At 45.8% G+C, this 20,482-nt stretch overlaps 1 protein-coding gene across 3 annotated transcripts in view; it reads right to left on the minus strand.

The window, feature by feature from the left end:
- LOC131093242 (lethal(3)malignant brain tumor-like protein 3) overlaps window positions 1–18,083 on the minus strand; it is a 42,603-nt gene extending 24,520 nt beyond the window's left edge. For 2 of the 3 annotated variants that reach the window (XM_058040365.1, XM_058040363.1), the window contains exons 1-10: window positions 18,022–18,083; window positions 8,278–8,386; window positions 7,862–7,970; window positions 6,481–6,538; window positions 5,353–5,441; window positions 4,136–4,240; window positions 3,374–3,509; window positions 2,791–2,882; window positions 1,720–1,871; window positions 874–950 (exon numbers count right to left, since the gene is read on the minus strand). In XM_058040365.1, coding sequence (XP_057896348.1) covers window positions 874–950; window positions 1,720–1,871; window positions 2,791–2,882; window positions 3,374–3,509; window positions 4,136–4,240; window positions 5,353–5,441; window positions 6,481–6,538; window positions 7,862–7,970; window positions 8,278–8,339 — 880 coding nt within the window. In that variant the 5' untranslated portion in view covers window positions 8,340–8,386; window positions 18,022–18,083. The remainder of the gene's footprint in view (window positions 1–873; window positions 951–1,719; window positions 1,872–2,790; window positions 2,883–3,373; window positions 3,510–4,135; window positions 4,241–5,352; window positions 5,442–6,480; window positions 6,539–7,861; window positions 7,971–8,277; window positions 8,387–18,021) is intronic. The other variant, XM_058040364.1, reaches the window with a different exon arrangement.
- Between the last annotated feature and the right edge of the window lie 2,399 nt (window positions 18,084–20,482).

Below are 20,482 nucleotides of genomic sequence, written 5' to 3' on the forward strand. Positions count from 1 at the left end.
GCAAGAAGTGTCTGGGTGTGTGTTCTGTGCCCACCTGTCAGAGCTGGGGCAGTTCTCTGCTGTTCTTGGGGCAGTTTTCTCCATCTCTCCCACAGCCAATCCTCCCTCCAGGAGATCTCTGCTGTCCATGGCCACTGAGTGTCCCTGCAGGGCTGATCCAATTCCAGCATCCCATGGGCAGATGCTGCGCCCAGGGCAGGAGCCAAGCATTCCTGCCTGGATGCAATCTGAGCCTGGCACAGCACAGCAGCCTTTGCCCCCTGCATTGCCAGAGGAGCAGCTTTCTGCTGCCCTGCATGGCCAGAGGGAGCCCAGGCCCATCTGCAGCAGCCCTGGAGCTGCAGAGGAAAACTCCCCCCTTGTGCAGGATCCCTGCTGCAGCAGAGCCACAGCTGGCACTGCAGGAGGGCTGAGCCCCCATGGGATGGGGCTGTGCCACCAGCCTGAGCCACAGCGTGCCAGGGCCTGCTCTCATGCTGGCAGCATTGTTTTGTATTACTGCATTTTTATTTTTATATTTTCTTTTAATTTTTATTTTTTCCTAATAAAGAACTGTTACTCCTATTCCCACATCTTTGCCTGAGAGTCCTTTAATTTCAAAATTACAATAGGAGAGGGGTGGTTTACATTTTTCATTTCAAGGGATACTCCTGCCTTCCTTAGCAGACATCTGTCTTTTCAAACCGAGACAGATTTCTTCACTGAACTATGAAACAACATAAATTGCAGTGGCAAAGAGTAGGAACAACAATATTGTTCAGAGAATAAAGAGTTCTGAAGCGAACCTGGAACTTGCAAATATGTAATTATGTGGAAGATATAGTTTGAAGGTTTTTTGGCTGAGGCAGAAAGTAAGTCTCACTTGCAACCTACCAGGTGGTGTTGTCAGTGGGGTTCCAGTTTCTTGGCAGTAGCCAACAGGACGGATATATGGGCTGCTCGTTTCACACCTGTACCAAAGAAGGAAAGTTGGCACCAGTCAGATGGAAAGCAAAAAGAAAGGCAGGATTTCAAATGCTGTCTGATAGGCCTTTGCTGGGGGAGCACATGCTTTCAGGGGGTGTGATCACGGTGTAGAAGACAAGCACTGCCTCGTTAGAATGTGTAACACTGGGTTTTCAAGGCATTCAAGCTGTCCCAAAAGAAAGGGAAATACAAAGTAAATCTTGAAAGGGTTTGGTTGGAAGGGACCTTGAAGTCCATCCTGTTCTACCCCTGCCATGGCAGGGACACCTCCCACTGTCCCAGGCTGCTCCAAGCCCCAGTGTCCAGCCTGGCCTTGGGCACTGCCAGGGATCCAGGGGCAGCAACAGCTGCTCTGGGCACCCTGTGCCAGGGCCAGCCCATCCTGCCAAGGAACAATTCCTAATTCCCAATATCCCATCCATCCCTGCCCTCTGGCACTGGGAAGCCACTCTGTGTGTCCTGTCCCTCCATCCATTGTCCAAAGACCATCTCCAGCTCTCCTGGAGCCCCTTCAGGCACCACAAGTTTTCTTACCTCCAGTGCTTCCCAGCCAGCTCAGGCAACCCCCACTGGCTCTGCACTGAGCTGCCAGCACACAAATGGGAAGGGAACTACCTGGCAACTGGCTCTTTGTGAAAACCCCAAGGAATTATTCAGATGCCTGAAAACTGATATAAGATCCCAGCTTTAGGGCCTGCATGTAAAACAAAGCCAGTCTACCTTCAGCCATGTATCAGAAATAGAGTCTTTTACCAGTAGTCATAGCTCTCATCCCAGTTATCGAAATGTATCAGCAGCCGGTTTTCCACCATGTCTGTGATGGTGGCAACACAAACCATGGATGGGTTCTTCTTGTCCACTGCCTCCAGTTTCATTCCCAGACGAAACCCAGAAGGTGTGACAGGCTAAGGAACAGGACACCAGGAAAGAGAAATCAGCCACATTCTTGATCAAGCCATTGAAATCCCCATTATAAACTCCTTTGATCCCAAAACCCACAGAACAAAACACGCTACAGTGACTATTAAGATGTTTGCAGACAGGATTTTCCATGAGTTCTGGCAATGACTATTACTAAAAAAGAGCTAATGTGGCTCAAAAAACAGAATTTCCAGGTTCATTGACCACTGCAGCCTCCCAGGCTGAGACACCCTGCAGTGATTTGTTGAGGATAATGGGCATTGCACATCCTGTTTTATTGGTGGAAAAGTTAGGGGAGTCTTCAAGGAGACAAAGTGCCTGAGTGGGAAGTAGGGCAGAGCTGGGCCCTGATCCTGCTGGAATCAGTGACTGTCCATGTGCAGCCTCCAATCCACCGGCCTGTGGGTGGATCCCAGTAACACGGAATGGGATGGAGATATCACAGGAACTGAGACAGCACCACTGGGGAAGGATGACAAAAGCTCAAGATCCACAGCCCCATAATGAATCACACAGCACACATGAGCATGCTGCTTGAATCCAGAAATTATTTTGGAAATTATTAAATTACATGAAAGTGACACAAATATCTTGACTGTAGGGGCACAGTAAAACAGACGGTTGTAATATATTTAATAAAAGGTTCAGTAAATCTTTTCCTCCAGCATTAAGGAGGAAGGAAAATACAAATTCTTTCTCTGGAATGTCAGTGACTGGGGAAAGGAAGAAAAATTGTACTAATTTTCCTTCTAAAAAATAAAACACAGCACGAAGTAGTTTGCATCTGATTGTACCATGGCTGTACCTCTGACATAAGCATATTAAAACCACATAAATATTCTGGTCAAAACTCACATAGCACCAGACCTATTGAAACCCCTTCTATTCCATACCACCACTTACACTGCTGAGGGTCTTAAAAAGGCTTTTTGGAGCTGCTTGAGCTTTGCAGTTCTTCAGATAGGAAGTCCAATTAAATTCTCCCTCCTTGAAACCTAGGAAGAGAGAAAAAAAGATTGTTTTACATGGCCCTGGTACATTCTGGTGGGTTTTTCAGAAATGGAAATTACCTGGAAAGAATATGAACTTTGCATGAAAACTACCCTGCTATGATCTCCAAGGGCTGTGCATTTCAGCTAAACCAGCTCTCTCTTATTCACCATAATGTCCAATCATTAATCTCAACCTTCAAATGTTTCTAGAAATTGAATGCAGGAAAGAACTGAATGCAGAAAATAAGTATGTTCTGAAGCACAGAGAGACATTCAATCCAGAGTTTCTGCTGTAACTAACACTGTCAGTCTTTAGGAATATCACAGAGAAGATATTTTGCTCTTTTGTGAGTCACTGTGTTAGTTAAACCTCTTCCCTTTAGCCCCTCAGATCAAGTTCCACGATGAAATCACACTAAAAATGAAATATGCAGAGCCAGGACATTGTCGTAGAATTTATAGTTTCTCGTACACCGCTCTATTTTCTGTCATACCTTTAGGAGGGAGCAGTTTATGGCTTGTTTTTTCACACCAGCCCACAGGGTGGATGTCTGAGGAGTCAGCATTAGCCCAGAAGTCGTAGCACTCTGGGTAACCATCGAAGTGCAGTCGCATCCTGTACCCCTGGACCTACAGGGAGAGAAGCTCTGATTATCACCAAAGGTCACAAAGGAGAAAAAGAATCACTTATAAAACACTCCCTCATGTTTGCACTTACAGAGAAAGTAACTTAGGATCTCATTTCTTTCTCAGAAACTCTAGTTGTACTTTAACTTATTTGCTCTCCCAGTTTCCAGCTTCCTCTTTCCCCACTTCAAACAGCTGGAAACAGAACTGGTCAGTGGAACCTCCCTGAGCCCCTGCTCCATGCCATGAACACATTCCTGGGGTACAAAAGCAGCCCCAGAACTTAAATGTCTACACCAGATCAACCCAGATTTCACATAACTGAAGCTGCATAAAAGCATTCTGACTTGTTTATATTTACTAAATCCTGGGGCCTTGTGGCATTGTTCTTTTTCATACTCGTTCACTACAGGCAATTAATAGGTTTGCTATTCTTAGTTACAAGTGCAAAAATCTGCCAGTAGGATTTCAGGCAAAGATCCTTAATTACATAACACCTTTCCTTCGGTGTCACCATTAATTAACTAACTAAAGTACTATTACTTTTATGTTTCTACTTTTTATTGAAAAAAGAAATAATTCCAGATGTACATGGGACTTTTGGAATCAAAGACAAGAAAAGCAACTACCTCAGCAACTGTGAGAACACAGAATCGAGAGGGGTGTTCAGGATCCACCCCTTCCAATTTCATTCCGACTTTAAATCCATTTCGGCCTTGTGGGAATGACTGATACTGTGAGGGGGGAAGAAACATTTGTTTTTAATTCCTAAAGACAAAATCTATTGCAGAGCAATCATAACATACTTAAGGCTTCAATTTTTATATTTCAGGTTTCAAAAGCTCAACTCAGAGAAGAAAATCCCACCCCAAGTGACTGTGGCTCCAACAGACAGGTGCAGGCTCAGGGATCAGTAATGGCACCATCACCTTATTTCACATTTACTCATTATTCTAATTAATCTCTCAAAACCACTGCACTGTTGCAATGAGTTATGAACGCATCTTTGAGCAGATGCAGAAATGAGCTCTTCTCAAACACAAAAGAATCCCCTTCCCAGCTCAGTGCAGAATCAAAGAGCTGGGAAAGCCATAACTACTTTGTGTCAGTCCAGACCCCCACCAAAAGGTAACTTGTCAACTTCAAATGGTGAAAGGGACAAGGCAGGCTTGATCTGCAGCCCAGTTTTACAGTTATTCCAGAAAACTTCTGTGGTTTTCATTTAACTGCAGTCTTAATGCAAGTGAGACAGTTGAAATACAGCAAAAGTTTAAAAGCACCCTGAACTGGGGCTGCAAATGACCCAGTGCAGGACTGGACCTTCCTTTTAAGCTCCCTCTGGGGGGACCAACAGCCCTGGGCTCTGCAGAGCTCACTGGGAGCTGCACATTTAACTGGGTGCAGAGGCAGCTTCACCGAGGCTGGACTTGGCCTCTGGCACTGCCATGTGGCTGACACAAGCCCACCCTCCCTCCTGGCACTCCCAGTGTGCCCACACCATGGCCTGAGCAGCACAGGACAGGCTGGGAGGGCTCTGCTCAGCCCCACAGGACATGGGACAGACAGCAGGCTGTCCCTCTCCAGCCTAACAGCCACTGGGCCAGAGGAGAGCAGATCCAAACAGCTGCTGCTCATCTGTGGGATTCAACCAGCATTTTGTACACCCTGCTTTGGGATGAGATGCCCAGGGAAAATGCCTGTTTCCCTGCCCTACTTGTACCAAAACAACTCAGAAATACAAGTGCAGGCTTAAGGGTGGTCTGCAGCCCCACCTCATCCTGTGACTGCCAGTAACCCTGAAATGTTGCCTGAGAAAAACAGCAAGAGAGTGAAAAAAGCTGCCAACCTCTCTGAACAGCTTTAGGGAAGCAGCTGGCATCTGTTCCTCTTCCAAGTAGGAAGACCAGTTCCATACCTTCTTCTTTCCAGGAAGCACTAATTAATCAAAACAACAAGAAAATGAACGCTTCTCTCTGATGCCTCCTGCTCTGCTTCTCCTCTCTTCTCCTCCTCCTCCCATGTTTGCTGTGGCACCCCAAAAGAGAGAGTGTTACTCAACTTCTGAGGAAAGGTTTTGCTTTCCTTCTCTGCTTTTGCTTGCTTTTGGAAACTCCAGCAATAGGAAAACTGTGCTCATTCCTCAGGAAATGAAAATTTATTGTAGCACAGGTCAAATGAACTGTGGCACCTGGACCGCTGGCAAGCTGCCCATGGAAAGGTGCCAAGGAAGAGTCTGGACAAGACAGAATAACTTAAAATTGTGGGAATTAATTCCTCCTCCTGACATTTCACAGAGGAATAAGGGGTTAAATATAAACTAACAGGTAGCACAGAGAGGCACATAATTGCTGCTAAAATAAGCCTAAAATAAAATAAATTAAAAACCAAGTGATTTTTTGCTAAGTTGACAATATTTTTTTATATACACACATATATTTATAACCTCCTCATAATACAATGCATCTACTAGAGAGGCAGCTCCCAGATGGAAACAACTTGGATTCATTCTGGTAGAACCACAGTCATACACAGAGAAAATTACATTCTAAATGTACATTAAAACTCTCCCCTCCAGTTACATACTGACTGATTTAAGGTATATAATACATTTAACTCATAGTCTACAATCAATCACGTTGTTTACAACTTATTTTTTACTTAGCACTCTAGGCTGTGACTGAAGCTCTCCAAAGTCAATGAAAAAAAGATTCTTATTATCTTCAGTGAGCTCTGGATGAAGCTGACTCCTTCCAGATCCTTACCCTGTGTCCATTATGCAGGCAAATCCAGGATATTCCTGCTAATACATCTCTGAAGCCGACAGTGGTAAGAGGGTTATGGACGCAATAAGCTGTTCTGAATCTGAAATGAGCTCTCCTGTCCTTTATTCTTCTGTTTATTATTATTCACTTTATAATAGCTACTAAAAAAAATCTATAAACATTAAAGAAAAGAGACTATGAGCTTAGCTCACCTTGTTTTATTGGTTTAGTGTTTCTGCGGCTTTTCATATTATTTGATTTATTCTTCTCCTAGACACAGATATGTTAAAAAGAAGTTTAGCAAGATTGTTTTTCCTTCCCTCCGATCATCTCACAATGCAGGTACAATAGGGATGTAACAGGTAACTAAAAGGACTGCTAGCCAGCATCGCTGTCTCTTTAACAACCCTGAAAGAACACCAGGAGGGACTGTTGCACAGATAACGCTGATCTTGGCATCCCAAAGTGCTTTATAAGTTATTAAATATATGCTACTGAAGTTCATTTAAATGTTAAAGAGCAGCACAGGACCAAAATCTCCATTACAATACAGAGGATTTGCTTTCTGCAATGCAGGATTTGCTGCTCACATCAGCAGCCTTACTGGAACAGTCCTTTTTCCTTTCCCTTTCTTACATCCATCTATGCCAGGGAATGGATACGGGGGGAAAAAAGGAATTTATGAAGCCCTGAAGGAAGCAGAAGCTTCAAGGAACTCCTGTCATAGATGAGCACCCCAGACAATGTGGTCTCTCTGTGTCACACTCCACGCCCAACCCTCATTCCCATCTCTTCTGTGTGTTTGCAAACTCGGGCTTGATTCCTCCCAGGCCATCATTTCTCAGAGCAAACCAAAACCAGGCAAAACGTGCCATACAAAGCTGCCTGCCAAACACTCCCCAGAAGGGACAGGGGGACAGTTTCTAATGAGAACGAGGAGAAGGGGGAAGAGAAAGACTGCAAGGACTTCTGGAAACATCCGTCCCTTAAAACATCTCACCCACATCCCAGAGAAAAGCTGAGCAAGACCATGAATTAAACTGCTCATGACAGCTAAGGCTGCAGCTTTATTGCCCCTGTTTTGCCATACAGAACCCTGCATTATGTGAATAAACATAAAATGGCTCAGAGAGGCACTGATGAGCAGAAGTAGAGCACAGGGCTCCAGGAGGGGGTTAGGGGCTACAGGAAAGATCAGCTCAGAACTGAGGTACTGCTGGTTATGCACCACTAATACAGGTTTCTGGTAGTGCAGTGAGAGTACTTGCAAGTATGCAATAAAACCCAAACAAACCCTGTAGTTTGACACTGATCTGCAATATCACACAACAGTATTTGAATGTAGTTATTCTGGGGACATGGTGTTATTACTGTGAACTGCTGACCTTGCCTTCAGCTGAGCTATTCATCCACCCCTGTGACTCCTCAGAACAGACATTCCCATCACTGATGTAAGTCAGGATCAGACCCAGACCATTCCCTAGGTACAGAACAAGCTCCCTCAGCCCAGTTGGCACTGCACAAGGAACTCTGAGATAACTGCCCCTGCTTTTCACAGCTCTCCTTAAAGGAAGTACATGCAGCCTCATTTACCTCATCCTCATATGCATTTTCCTCCTCATCCTCCGAATCCAAAGGCAATCTTCTCTTCCTCCGGAGACGTCTGACAGGTCTGCCAGCCTCAGCCACCTGACAGCCACTGCTGGTAGTAACATTTCCATTATTTCCTGTTTCTGCAATCATCTGGAATGTCTTTGATATCATTAAACATCCAAAATTAAAAACAATATAAAATTTAAATATTATTCCTGCACTGTTTCCAGTGTCTCTGAACCTCTTGGAATGAGGAGGCCTGGGATGAGGACCTGGAGAAATGAAAGGTGTCTGCAGGATTTCCTGGATATAGAACTGTAACACTTGGTCTGACAGGTTCATTCAACTCACAGCAACACCATGCTCCCTTTAAATGTTTTCAAACAAAAAATGGGAAAAATCTGGGATTTCTGTACCTCTCCCTGTGCTGCTGGGAGCCTGTTTGAGTACAAATCTTTCCATTCTCAAAGCAATCCATTTGCTCACAGGTTTGGGAATCAGAGCAGGGCACAGCTTGTCTTGGCACTGCAGAAGTAAAGAAAAAGACAACTATTAAATTAAAATGTTAAAACACCTTCCTGCCGAAGTCCTTTACAAACTTTCATTAACTGACACTCAGTATCCCATTGTGAGGGAAGTAACCATCACCTGTGTGCTGCCACACCACCTCAGCAGAGAAAACCCCCTTTTATTGGTAATGTTTTAATTTTGGAGCACTGGTCTCCAATAGTACTCTCAGGCACATCTTGGTTGACTTGATGATCTTAAAGGTCTTTTCAAACCTTAATGACTCCTTGATACCATCTGTGAGGGAGCTCTCTGCTGAAACAGTGAATAATTTAATCAAAGGAAACTGGTGATTACAAAGTAAGTGATGCTGAACAGCCTGAAGGGCTGACCCCAGGCTGAAGGGCTGCCCCACCCTGCAGCAGTGTGTGCAGAACTGGTGCCCATGGGATGGACTCACTTTGAGAAGTTCATGAAAAGCTCTCGCCCACGAGAGGATTCCCTGCAGGGAAGGACTCTGACTCCTCTCCCTGAGCAGCAACAGAAACAACCTTGTGATGAACTGACCACAACCCCCACTCCCATCTCCCTGTGCCACTCAGGGCAGGAGGGAGAGCGGGCAAGGAGGAGGGTTTGACACTCATCCCTGCTCCACTACAGCCTCACACACACTCAGCTTGTCCTGCTGAGGACATCACAGCAAATCCAGATGCAGAACTAGAAAACCCATCCAGACACACACAGGGTAGCTTTGGAAAAAGCATGATACATGGCAGGCTTCAGAGATTCATCCTTGGAGCTTAAAACACAGGCCATGCAGGAACACTTTACTGGTCCAGATAAAATTATTAAAGTGTGTTAAATAGTGTCACTATGCATCTTTTATTACTCCTGACCTGCAAATGCAACCAAATATTGAAAAAATTAAACTAAAAAACCACCTTTTTGATGAGCAAAAAGCTGCAAAGATTACCCACTCCTTGATCTTCTGTACTGTGTGCATTATGGAGCTACTGAACTCCAGAATAAAAGAGGCAAGTCAAAGGTGGTTGCATTTGCAAGCTCTGCTCCAAAGCTTTTATTCCAAGCACTTCATTAGTCTGAGATCTTTTCTCAGCCAACTGCACTTCACTGAAACTTCAGCCTGAAAGCATTTGCAGGGCTCCTTTGCTGAGTGGAGAAGCCCCCTCTGCCTTCTATATGCTTCCAGGCCTCAGAATCCTGCCTCCAGCACCCTATCAAAGCTTCATCCCAAATGTTCTTCCCTCTCTTTATCTAAAGCTTGTATCTTTTAAAGCTTCAAAGATGCTGGATTTGCTTCTGAAAGGCTCACATCCTTCTCTGCAGCCCCAAGAAGACAGAGCATGATTCCATTTCAACACAAAGAGAAATGTCCCATTCTGAAGAAATGACAATTCTGAGTGGACTCAGCTTCCTGCAGGACTCCATTCAGTTCATCTCCCTCAAACACTTCAGGAGCAGCAGCATCCTGGTGCAGATTCCAGAGGCTGAGGCTGGTGGGACAGCTCGGTGCCATGGCAGAAGGACAGTGGAAGGAGATCTCCAAGCTCCACATGCTGCTCCAGACAGGGTTCCTGTGCCCAGGAGCTGGGAAGGTGCCCAGGCACTGCAGGAGCAGAGGTCTCCAGGGCAGTGATGCCCCTGCACTGAATGAACAGTTCTGGTTCTGCTCAAACCGCTGCAGACAGAGGCCAGGGCTCCCTCCTGCCAAAATCTCACAGTGCACCTGTGGCCAGGTGAGCTGGGGAAGCCTAACCCCAATCCCAGAACACATAAATTTGCATCAGAAAAACAATGAGCATCTTTACTAACAGTGTGATCTGTGGGTGAGGCCTGGCTGATCATGGGGGGAACCTCCAGTTTCATCCCACAGCTCTATCCCTCATTCCTAAGTTCTGGAAATGCAGAATTTACTATCAGGACTGAATCTTCCTTTACACAACAGAGCTCAGCAGAGCAGGTTTGCTAATATGAAATCCGCACAAACCCTCCAGAAACAATCTGTCCTTCCAGAGATGCTCTTGAATGGTATTAAGGAAAAATGCATTTTGTGCATGCAAGAACTGGAATATAGCAGGAAGAGAAAGAAGGAAAAAGGATTAAACAGGAAAAAATATATATATTTGGCATCTTAAGGACAAAGCAGCTCTCTGGACAGCCAGTTATTGTGTTCCAGCTGAACATTCCAACCAGACCCACTAACCAAGGTACTGAGGGCTCTTCCACTTGATCATCTAATATAAAACAACACATTATCATTTGGTGTCTTTCAGTCTAATAAATAATGTGGTGCTTTGTTGATTCTCTGCCATTAGGAGGAATCAATAAAAGTGAAGCTATTTCTGCAATGGAATGTTACTGCTGGGTAAGGAGCAGAAGTGTAATGACTTGATTAAACACAGGGCAAAAGTTATACCCCTGCAAAATAACCCAAAGGAGTCAATGGACCAATTCCATGTTTTATGGGAGTGTAGACAACTGATCTCAGAACACCCCAAGCATGAAGGTTTATCCACATCTGCTGGCAGAATTGTCTCCTCATAGCTTAAGGTCCTTCACAGCCCTTCCCCACTGCTCAAAGGGAGGAGGAGGAAGAAAAGGAAGATTATCAACACAGGTCGAATGTCAGGGGCCTGATTCTGAATGCCTGATGTGGTAACAACAACAACCACCTGATTTTTCAGAGCTCTCAAGTTTCTTCAGCTCAAATTTATTTCAGTTGAAATTCATCTTTTCCTCCCCGAGACTCAGAACTTGCAGCCTTGAAGGCAATTCTGTGTATTTGTTTTCAGCACAAAGGAACAGAACAGCTGACTACCTTCATTTGCAAATGTCAACAGCCACTCCCCCTCCTCTAACACAGAACCCCAGGTTTGTGACCATCAGACCTTGGTTCTGACTCCTGAGAGCCCTGTTTGCCCCTGAACTCCATTCTTGACCTGAAGCCTTCCAGGTGCTCAACTTTCTACCCTCAGGTTCAGTGTGAGCATAATTCAACCAAAGGCAGACCCATAGACCTGATGCTGGGCAACACAGGACACTTCAGCATTCCTGCAGCTCCAATTCCAGCACCACCACAGCTCTTTAGGATTATTTTAATTGGGCCAAAAGCAGGAGAGATGTTTGCAAATGGCAATAGGAAATATACCTGGGATCACCTCTGTAGGAGCTCCCCAGCTTCCCCCAGTTTATGGGAAGTGCAGGTGTGGAACATCTGTGGCCATGTCCATGTTCAGGGTCACAGAACATCTCCATCCCCACAGCTGCAGGGAGAGGCAGGAACTGGACTCACTGAGCCTTGTGTTGGGTGGTATTGAATATATTAATATTTGATGGAGCCTTGTACATCTATAAACATTTGTTTATAGCAAATGTTTGGTCACCAGTTTCAACAAGGGCAAGCCCAGCCTTTTTTAGATTTTATTCTTTGTGTTCAGGCTTTAAAAATAAAGAAGCTCAAGCACCAAGATTATTTACAAAGCTCCCTCTAGGAGAAAGAGTTTGGAAGTTACTTGGACAGAAGCAATTAACTTGGAGAATTTACTTCAAACTGGGCCAGGAAAAATGTCAAAAATCACAATATAGAAAATTATTTGGAACTTAAGCAGAGAAGGCCTGATAAAATAATTGGTCTTTCTCATCTCTGCATTTTATAAATCCAGTAGAACCCACAGAAAAATGAAATAATCGCTTTTCTTACAATGCTCCCTTATTAGTAAAATCTGCATTAAAACCAAGAGAATCCAATAAAAGGAAGCAAATGGGGGCAATTAAAAAGAGAGCAGAAACAAACATGAAACATTTTGAAGAACCATAGTCAGGCCCAAATATTCCTCATTTGTCCCAGTTTGTGATTTCTATTCATCTTTAGCATTTTAAGTCTCAGAAACATTAAGGCAAAAGAAGATACTTCAAAACTGAGATGCGTTTTTCAGTTCCACGTTGCAGATTCAGATTTATGAAATGATAAATGATTGCCAGGCTGACAGAGATAACGAAGCCTAATTAATATGCTTCCACCCAGACCTCTATGCTTTATCTTTAGACAGGGAATCCACAGGAAAAGGCCAGAAATACTCAGGTTTTGATCTCATTTCTGCCCCTGAACCAGTGCAGGCTTGGGAAACCACCTCATTGTTACTGTAGAAAACCAGCTTTGGCTTTTAATATCCATCTTACCTTCGTTAGGAGATGAAAAATTATATACATAAAAAAAAAAAAAACCAAGAAGAAAAAAGAATAAAAGTTCACTCAAAGTGAGTGTGAAGGCTAAATGGGTAGATAGGGGCTCACTCTACTTCTATAAACACCATCAGACTTGATGGGAAGAGAAATATTTCAAAAGGAATCCCATTCCAGGTGCTGCCAGGATAATTTCCAATGACATGAGGATTTAAGTGTCTCTCTCTGGTGAGGAATGCAATGGTGCAATAAACCCAAACACTGTAAATCCAGTATTAACGTGAAGTTTGCAGCACTTCTGGCAAAGCTTCCATGGACCAGGAGGCAAAATCCCATTCAAGAAGCACCTGGCATCAAGGCAACCATCTGATACTGTGCTGTTCTGGGAATAACTGATTTACAAATCACCTTTCTGCCCTGAAACAGGGCAGGAGCTGAGCAAAGCTGCTCCTCTCACTCAGTGCAAACCAGCTCTGAAGCTCCCATCTCCTGGGAGCTCTGCAGCAGTGTCTGACACCTGACAGGTGACATCTGCCAGCCTCTCCTGTGCCATCAATGAGGAACAGAGATGCACTTCAAACACAGACACACTAACCCCATCATGACTCCTTGCAGCACAACTAAAGCCAGAACTGCTCAGAACCCTTAGGAGCTCAGACACCTCGCCTGTACTTGGCTGTGATGGTGACAGATGATGCTTTACTCACCCTCAAAACCTGTTACTCACCTCAGGCAAACAATGTTTTGCAAGGCTGAACTAATACCATCACCAAATAAAACCCCAGCCTCATCTCCAGGAACCTCATCAGTGAGGGACTGAAATGAACCTTCAGAGGCTGCAATGGAACTGTACCAATGCCTCAAGAGAAAGCGCCAGGAGCCACCAGAGATTTAATGGCGTGAAGAGACTATGTCAGTGAAAGGAAAAAAAGACAAAATTCAGAATTGAGGAATTCCAAGCTCCCCCATTGCACTTCCTACTAATTTTTGTTTCCCACAAAGAGGGAAATGTTTTAACTACAAATCAAGGAAAATATTGCTCTGAAAGATTAGAGTGGGAAAAGGGTCTAGGAAGGGAGAGGGATGCTTTGGCTGGTATGGAGGAGAAGCAAAGACTTTTGCTCTAGGTTCCGCCACAGGATCACAAGATGAAGTCCTTGGGTTTTCAGGAGTTTGTCCAGCTCATTTGTACAACAGAGCCCTTCCAAGTTTCCCCTAAGCACACGATAACATATGGATTACGGTATGCTATTGCACTGGGGGACAAGTAAACAAAACCACAGCAATGTGACCTCAATCAGCTCACAGGATCAGGCAGCAAAATTGTGAGTTTACTCTAAACCAGCAGCTCATCCTAGAACAAAGCCCAAAGCACCGTTGGAGCCTCTGAGCTGCTCATCTTGGTTTGCTGACACAGCTGTGTCAAAAACACACTCATGTATCTATTCCAGCAGTCAGAGGAAAAGCACTGGCACAGGCTGTGGCTGCTGATTGTGCCTGTTCCACACCCAGCCCCACCCCTGCCAATGCCAGCCGGCATTCCAGTGTTCCCATAGAGCATCACACACCTGGCAGTGCTGCCTGTTCCCACAGCATCACACACCTGGCAGTGCTGTTCCTACAGAGCATCACACACCTGGCAGTGCTGTTTGTTCCCACAGAGCATCACACACCTGGCAGTGCTGCCCCCTCGAGTGGGACTGTTCCTCTTTGCCACCACACCCACCTTGCTGCCTCTCTGTAGGTTTGGGTGACACTGTGACAGCTGTGTGGCAGCAGCTCCTCTCTCCTATCCTTACAGGCACTCAGTGCCGTGCTGGACAGCATTCTGACCTATTCCAAACAGACTGGGAGGGATGAAAAAGAAGGCACAAAACCTTATTCCATGCCCACAGAGTTAATGCTTTCTGTTCCTTCATGGAAAGAGAGCAGCAGAAACAGTGCACTTCCAGTTTTGTGGGTTTCACTGAGAGCCTTTGGTGCTGAGCTGCTTTCCCCAGCTCTCCCCTCCTCCTGCCTGGGAAGGGCAGTGACTCTGGGGAGGGCACCTGGCCACTGCCCCAGCCCTGCACAAACCTCCATGGGGCCCAGCTGGGAGCCCAGGAATGACTCTGCAGGCCTGAAACCACAGAGCTGCCAATCTCAGTCCCTGGGAATCACCTGTAATCACTGCAAACACTTCTGAACATCACCTGAAGCCACACAGGAATTACACACCTAAAAAACCTTCATGCTCTGCAGGAGTGACCCAAAGTAGAATCACAGAATCCTAGAATGGTTTGGGATTGGAAGGGACCTCAAAGCCCATCCAGTCTCAACCCCTGCCATGGGCAGGGACACCTTCCACTATCCCAGGTGGCTCCAAGCCCTGACCTTGGACACTTGCAGGGATCCAGGGGCAGCCACGGCTATCCTGGGTAACTTGTACCAGGGCCTCCCCACCCTTAGAGAGAAGAATTCCTTCCTAAGATCTGATCTAAACCTGCCTCTGCCAGCATGAAGCCATTCCTGCTCTCCCTGTTGCTCCAGGCCCTTGTAAATAGTCTCTCTCCAGCTTTCTTGTAGGTTTGTTCCCTTTAGGCACAGCAAAGCTGCAATTAGGTCACCCCGAAGCTTTCTCTTCTCCAGGCTGAACAATCCCAATTCTCTCAGCCTTTCAAAAAGTTTAAAAGCTGCAGCACAAATAGGGTTGTCAAAACAAATCCTGTGTGATTCATGCATACAACCTCTACCTGTTTGCTTAGCTCTACCATGCATTTATCCCATCACTCTGCTGGATTCAATCAGAAATTTAAAAACCAAAACAAAACAAACAAGAGATGAGCCAAAAGATGCTAAACCCAGCAATAAAACACCCATTCCTTGGGGGTAAAGTATTTTAGCAGTAAATTGAACCATTCTCTAGAAAATAATCTGTCAAATTTAGCAAAGCACATCTGCCCTCACACCTCACCTGTGGAACACAGTGAGTGATGCTAATTAGGAGAAAGAGGGTTTGGTCAGATCTCTGTTGGCGTTGGTTACTAACTGATTCCACGTGCAGGAGTGTGCAGCTGCCAGGCTTCATTAATAAGGACTCATTTGGTCATTTTTCCCCCCAGTCTCCAGTCTGATTTTTCATCCCACTGTGTCTCCTTCTTCCTGCTCTTGTGCCCATGCAGCACAACTGGAGGGCTTGAGGAAAGGCTGATATAGATTAAAAATTACAGAAAATATGGGACAGAGAGAACAGTGTGTGGGGGAAGAAGAACCAACACTGTTCTTCTTCATGAATCACCTTGTTATTTCACAGAGAGACTGTAAATGCCCAGAATAATCACTGCTGTGGGTCAATCTGGTTTTGATCCAGTCTATGTACATTTCCCTGATATTCAAGCTGTGCAATTCTCAGAATGGGATTTAGGCCTCCAGAACACTTTCCTGCCCAGAGGTGAGCCATGGACTGGCACATGGACACTTCACACCTTATTGTCTGACAACACTCACAGTGGGATTGTTGGGGTGTGCTGTGCCAGGACTTGAACTCAATGATCCCTGTGGGTCCCTTCCAACTCAGGGTATTCCATGATTTTATGATCTCCATTGTCATCCTGAGAGGATCTGATTCCATGTCCCAGTGTCAGGCTTGCAGCACATGTCATCTCTCAAAAACTACTAGCTATTGGAATAAGGCTCCTACAACACACTGCAACACTAGCACTAATGGCAAAGGACAAGGGGTTACACTGAAGCTTCACCCTCAACACCAATGGAATATATTGTCATACCCAGAGGTATCTGCACTAAACACTTTTCATGAAGACAGAAGTGAGAGAAGGGCTAGCCAGGCCTTCTCCTGCAGATAGACCAACACAATTAAGTACATTTAAAGTAAGACTGCAGACACTGCTTCAAATAAATTCACAATGCTACTTCTAAAAATCAGTGTGAAGACTTAAAAGTTCAGTAAATAAAGAACTGGTGATAAAATTGCTGACAAACAGCATGGTTGATGGAAGGAAAACACACCCTGGGTCCTGAGGAGTCAGTGGGGCAGCAATGGTCTGCAGAGCACATCTGGCTCTGTACCCACTGGCCCTCCTGCACCTTGCTCATTATGGCAATGAAACCCTGAAGACAGAGAAAATCACCTCTGGCCAAGACAAGCAGAGCTGGCCCTGCACAACCTGCCCAGCAGTTGTACCCAGCTGTCCCCAGCAGCTCAAACTGGGCTCTGAGTCCACCCCAGCACTCACTGGGAATTACAATTCATTTCACACACGTTCAGCTTTAATGGGATTACTTGCAATATAAGGTGCAATCAATTTTAGGGCAAAACCAGCGCACAGAGGCCAAAAACATCCTCTGTTTTAATTGCATCTGTAATTACTTTGTAAAACTGCAATCCAGCAGATTACCCTGGGGACTCCTATTAATCATTATTACTTATCTCCCACGGCCAAGCAGGAATACTCGCTCAGGAAAAGACTGTTCCCATCCTCAAAAACATATAATCTGAGTAGATTATAGATCATAAACTGAAGAAGAAAAACGCTGATTAGACCACGTCAGACTGCTCTTAATTGCTGTGTAGGGAAGGAAAGTTTGAAGCACCAAGTCTGTTTTCCCTCCTTTTAACTTCTGTTTTACTATATAATAAAACACAGACCTAAAAGGTCTGTTACAATTTGGCACAAAATATCAGAGCTCTTTATCCCTTAATCCCAGTTACAGGCTATTCTTAAAAACTTATCTGGGCAGTAATTGAATAAATTAAATGTTTTCATAGTATAAATCTAATCCGATTTCTTGCAGCACCAGGAGCCCATAAAACTGTCCTAATCTCTTTCTCCTGACACCAAACATCATTTAGACTGTCCCACACCGACCCCTACCCGCAGCCGATCGATACTTTTGAATTATTGTATTTATTCCTCTATTTATTCAGCGCGGACTTCCCCTCCCAAAATCCCCATTCCATTAGTTCTGCACTTTGAATTTGCTGCCAGAAAGTTTGATGGTTTTTTGTTTTTTTCCGTCATGTAAAATCTGTTTTCAAACTTAAATCTTTCTGGTTTTCGGGAGGTCTCCAAGAACTGTTTCTACTGCACTGGATTTATATGTTTGTTAATATTCTTGAGTTGTCACGGTCCCGAGGAGTTTCACCGGAGTGGCGCCCAGGCGGGATAACCCCAATTTTCTCCTCAACTTCTTGGGTCAAAACTGGGCAACCACCACCTCAGAAACTGTAACTACTTTGTGACCGTGCAAAGAACTTAAGCCCGCGTTCTGCCGGCGTCCATCGGCGGGTTTGCGGTGAGTTTTGCCCCTCTTGGGGGTTTAAACGCACTTTGCGTCCCGCGGGGCCCCGGCAGCCCCGGCCCGGCGGCGCCATTTGCGCTCCCGGCCCCCCACCCCCCCAAGATGGCGGCGCCCCCGCCCGGCCCCGACCCCCGCCCTCCCTCACTCACCGCCGGCCCGGCCCGGCCCGGCCCGGCCCCGCCGCCGCCACCGCTCCGGGGCCTCGCGATGGAGCCCAGGCAGCGCTGCGAGCCCCGCGGGCCCCCGAACGCATGCGCGGCCCCGGCCCGGGGGAGGCGGCGCTGGCTGGGGACGGGGACCGGGAGCGGGGCGGTGCTGGATATGGGGTGCTGGGGTACTGGGGTAGGGGGCACTGGGTACGGGGTACGGGGAGGACCTGGGACAGAGCTGGCAGTGCAAGGAAATGCCCTGGGGTAGGGATGGCACTGGGATGGGCTGGCACTGGGACATGGAAGCGTAGGATGGGAATGAACGGGGATAGGGCTGGCGCTGGGACGGGACACGCGTGGGGCACCGGGGGCACTGGCACGGGGCATGTGGGTGTGAGGGCACAGCCCCGCTCCCCGAGCCGGCCGGGGGGAGCCTGGGGACCGTTCCTGGGCACCGCCGTGGGCCCTGGGGCACGTTCCTGGCTGACACGGGATTTGGGCAGCGGAGGTGTGGGATGGGAGCTGTAAATCAGCAAATCGTGACCGCGGTGTCCCGCTGCCTCCCCCCCAGGAGTAACAGAGGTTATTGCCTCGTCCTCTTTGCATTTCTTAAACTTGTTTGTCTTCTCATATGGGACTGGTATTTTCCTTTGTATTTGAATTTCGGAACAATAAAAGAGATGGGGGTAGGATTTTTTAATGACGCATGGGGGGTTTTCGCCAAGAGCAGAAGCAGGCCCCAAGCTGTGACAGCTTAAATGGAATGGGATTTCGGGAAAATAATACATGAGATTTGCAATGGCTCATTTGAAATACACATCACAATATTCTTCATCCCCCAATTGAGGTACATAAAATACCCTTTAGAATCTTTAAATCTAGTCAGAAAGAAAATACATTTCTTACCTCATCTGTGCCAGCAAGTTCCAACTAAAACACAAATCCTGCAGATGCTTGCAGCCAGTGTTGAAGTATTCAGTGGGTCCAGGTTTACAGGGCTGTTGGAGCCAAAAAAAATTGCAAGTAATTGAACCATCCATATTTATTTAGACTCTTAATTTAATTGTTGTAAGTTTTGTTGAGAGATTCCTAGTTTGGAGCTTCTTGCCCTTTTATCTCCCTGCTCTACTTATGGTTTTGCCAGAACCTACATGGTGCCCACCACGTGCATTCCTGCCTTCCCTCCTCAGAACTCATCTCCAAGGTGCCCCATAAGACAATTACCCCAAGCCTAAATCAGATTTGGGGCTGTTTTTCAGTGCATTTTGGGTAGGTACTTCCAGCCTAAAGCTGAGTCCTCACTTTGTATATAATTATTCACACAGAAATGTTACTTGGGACTATTCTGGAATTATTGCAATAGACATTCCACTAATCTTCCTCTCTGGGTATGCAATATAATTATTACTGTTAATACTTTATATTATTACCATTGCCCTGGTTTCACACCTGCTGCCAAGTAGATCTCTGCAGTTTCAGATCAAGACTCCAGGCTAAGAAAGGCAAAGTGCCCACACCAAGGAGCCACACAAGTTGGAGGTTTTGATGCAAACCCTACAGTTTAATGCAGAATTAATGGGCGAGACTCACTCAGTGACATTTATGAGACAGAAATGGACATTAAATTATGCAGCAGCGCCCAGCTAAGGTGTGTGCCTGGCCTTGCCCATGGAATCACCGTTCTGGGGGCACTCCCAGTGCTTCGCACCAATTATCAGCCCTTAAGATGTCTCAGAACGTCCATTCCCTGGGAATTCCTGCTCCAACACTCCCACCCACACATGTAGTGGCTGGGGAGCATGAGCCCATGCCAAGGCCTGTCCCTGCTCCTGGCAGTAAAGCACAGGAGCTCCTGCAATGTGCGGTGTGTCCAAACCCTGCACTGAACACCCAGGAACCGCCATCGCTCCAGGTGCTCACACATGAAGGATTTTTGGCTTTCCCTCTTCTGACTGCACAACCTCCACCTCAGACAAGTTTCCCATATACCTCCCTTAGGTATGTGGGAGGTGTGTCCTCAGGTACTTAAGGAATAGATGCTTTTCCCAAAGGGCTCACTAAAATCTAGCTTGGTCACTTGGAACAGAGTTGCCAGACAGCAGAAACTGGAGTCACTTTTTAGTCTTTACCAGACTGTATAATTTGCAGATTTTCTTAAAATTATTTTTCAGTTAATCATCCCTTACTAGCAAACATCTTGCCTTGGCTGGTTTCCTTCTGTATTAAGCAGCAAAAAGGATTAAAACTGTCATTTTGAGAGTGTAAGATGTTAAAGCCCTAAATATATATATAGCTGGAAAAGCCTTTTTCCTCTGAAGATGTAGTATATGGTAGAGATAATTCATGCTATAGATATAGATATATGTGTGTATAAAATATTGCAAAGATTCCAAAGGTATGTCTCTGACCACTCTGGCTGGGAACGGAGTCTTATTCTCATTGTAACCAGTTCCAGGACAGC

The sequence above is a fragment of the Melospiza georgiana genome, chromosome 24 (assembly GCF_028018845.1).
Source record: "Melospiza georgiana isolate bMelGeo1 chromosome 24, bMelGeo1.pri, whole genome shotgun sequence".
Taxonomy (NCBI): domain Eukaryota; kingdom Metazoa; phylum Chordata; class Aves; order Passeriformes; family Passerellidae; genus Melospiza; species Melospiza georgiana.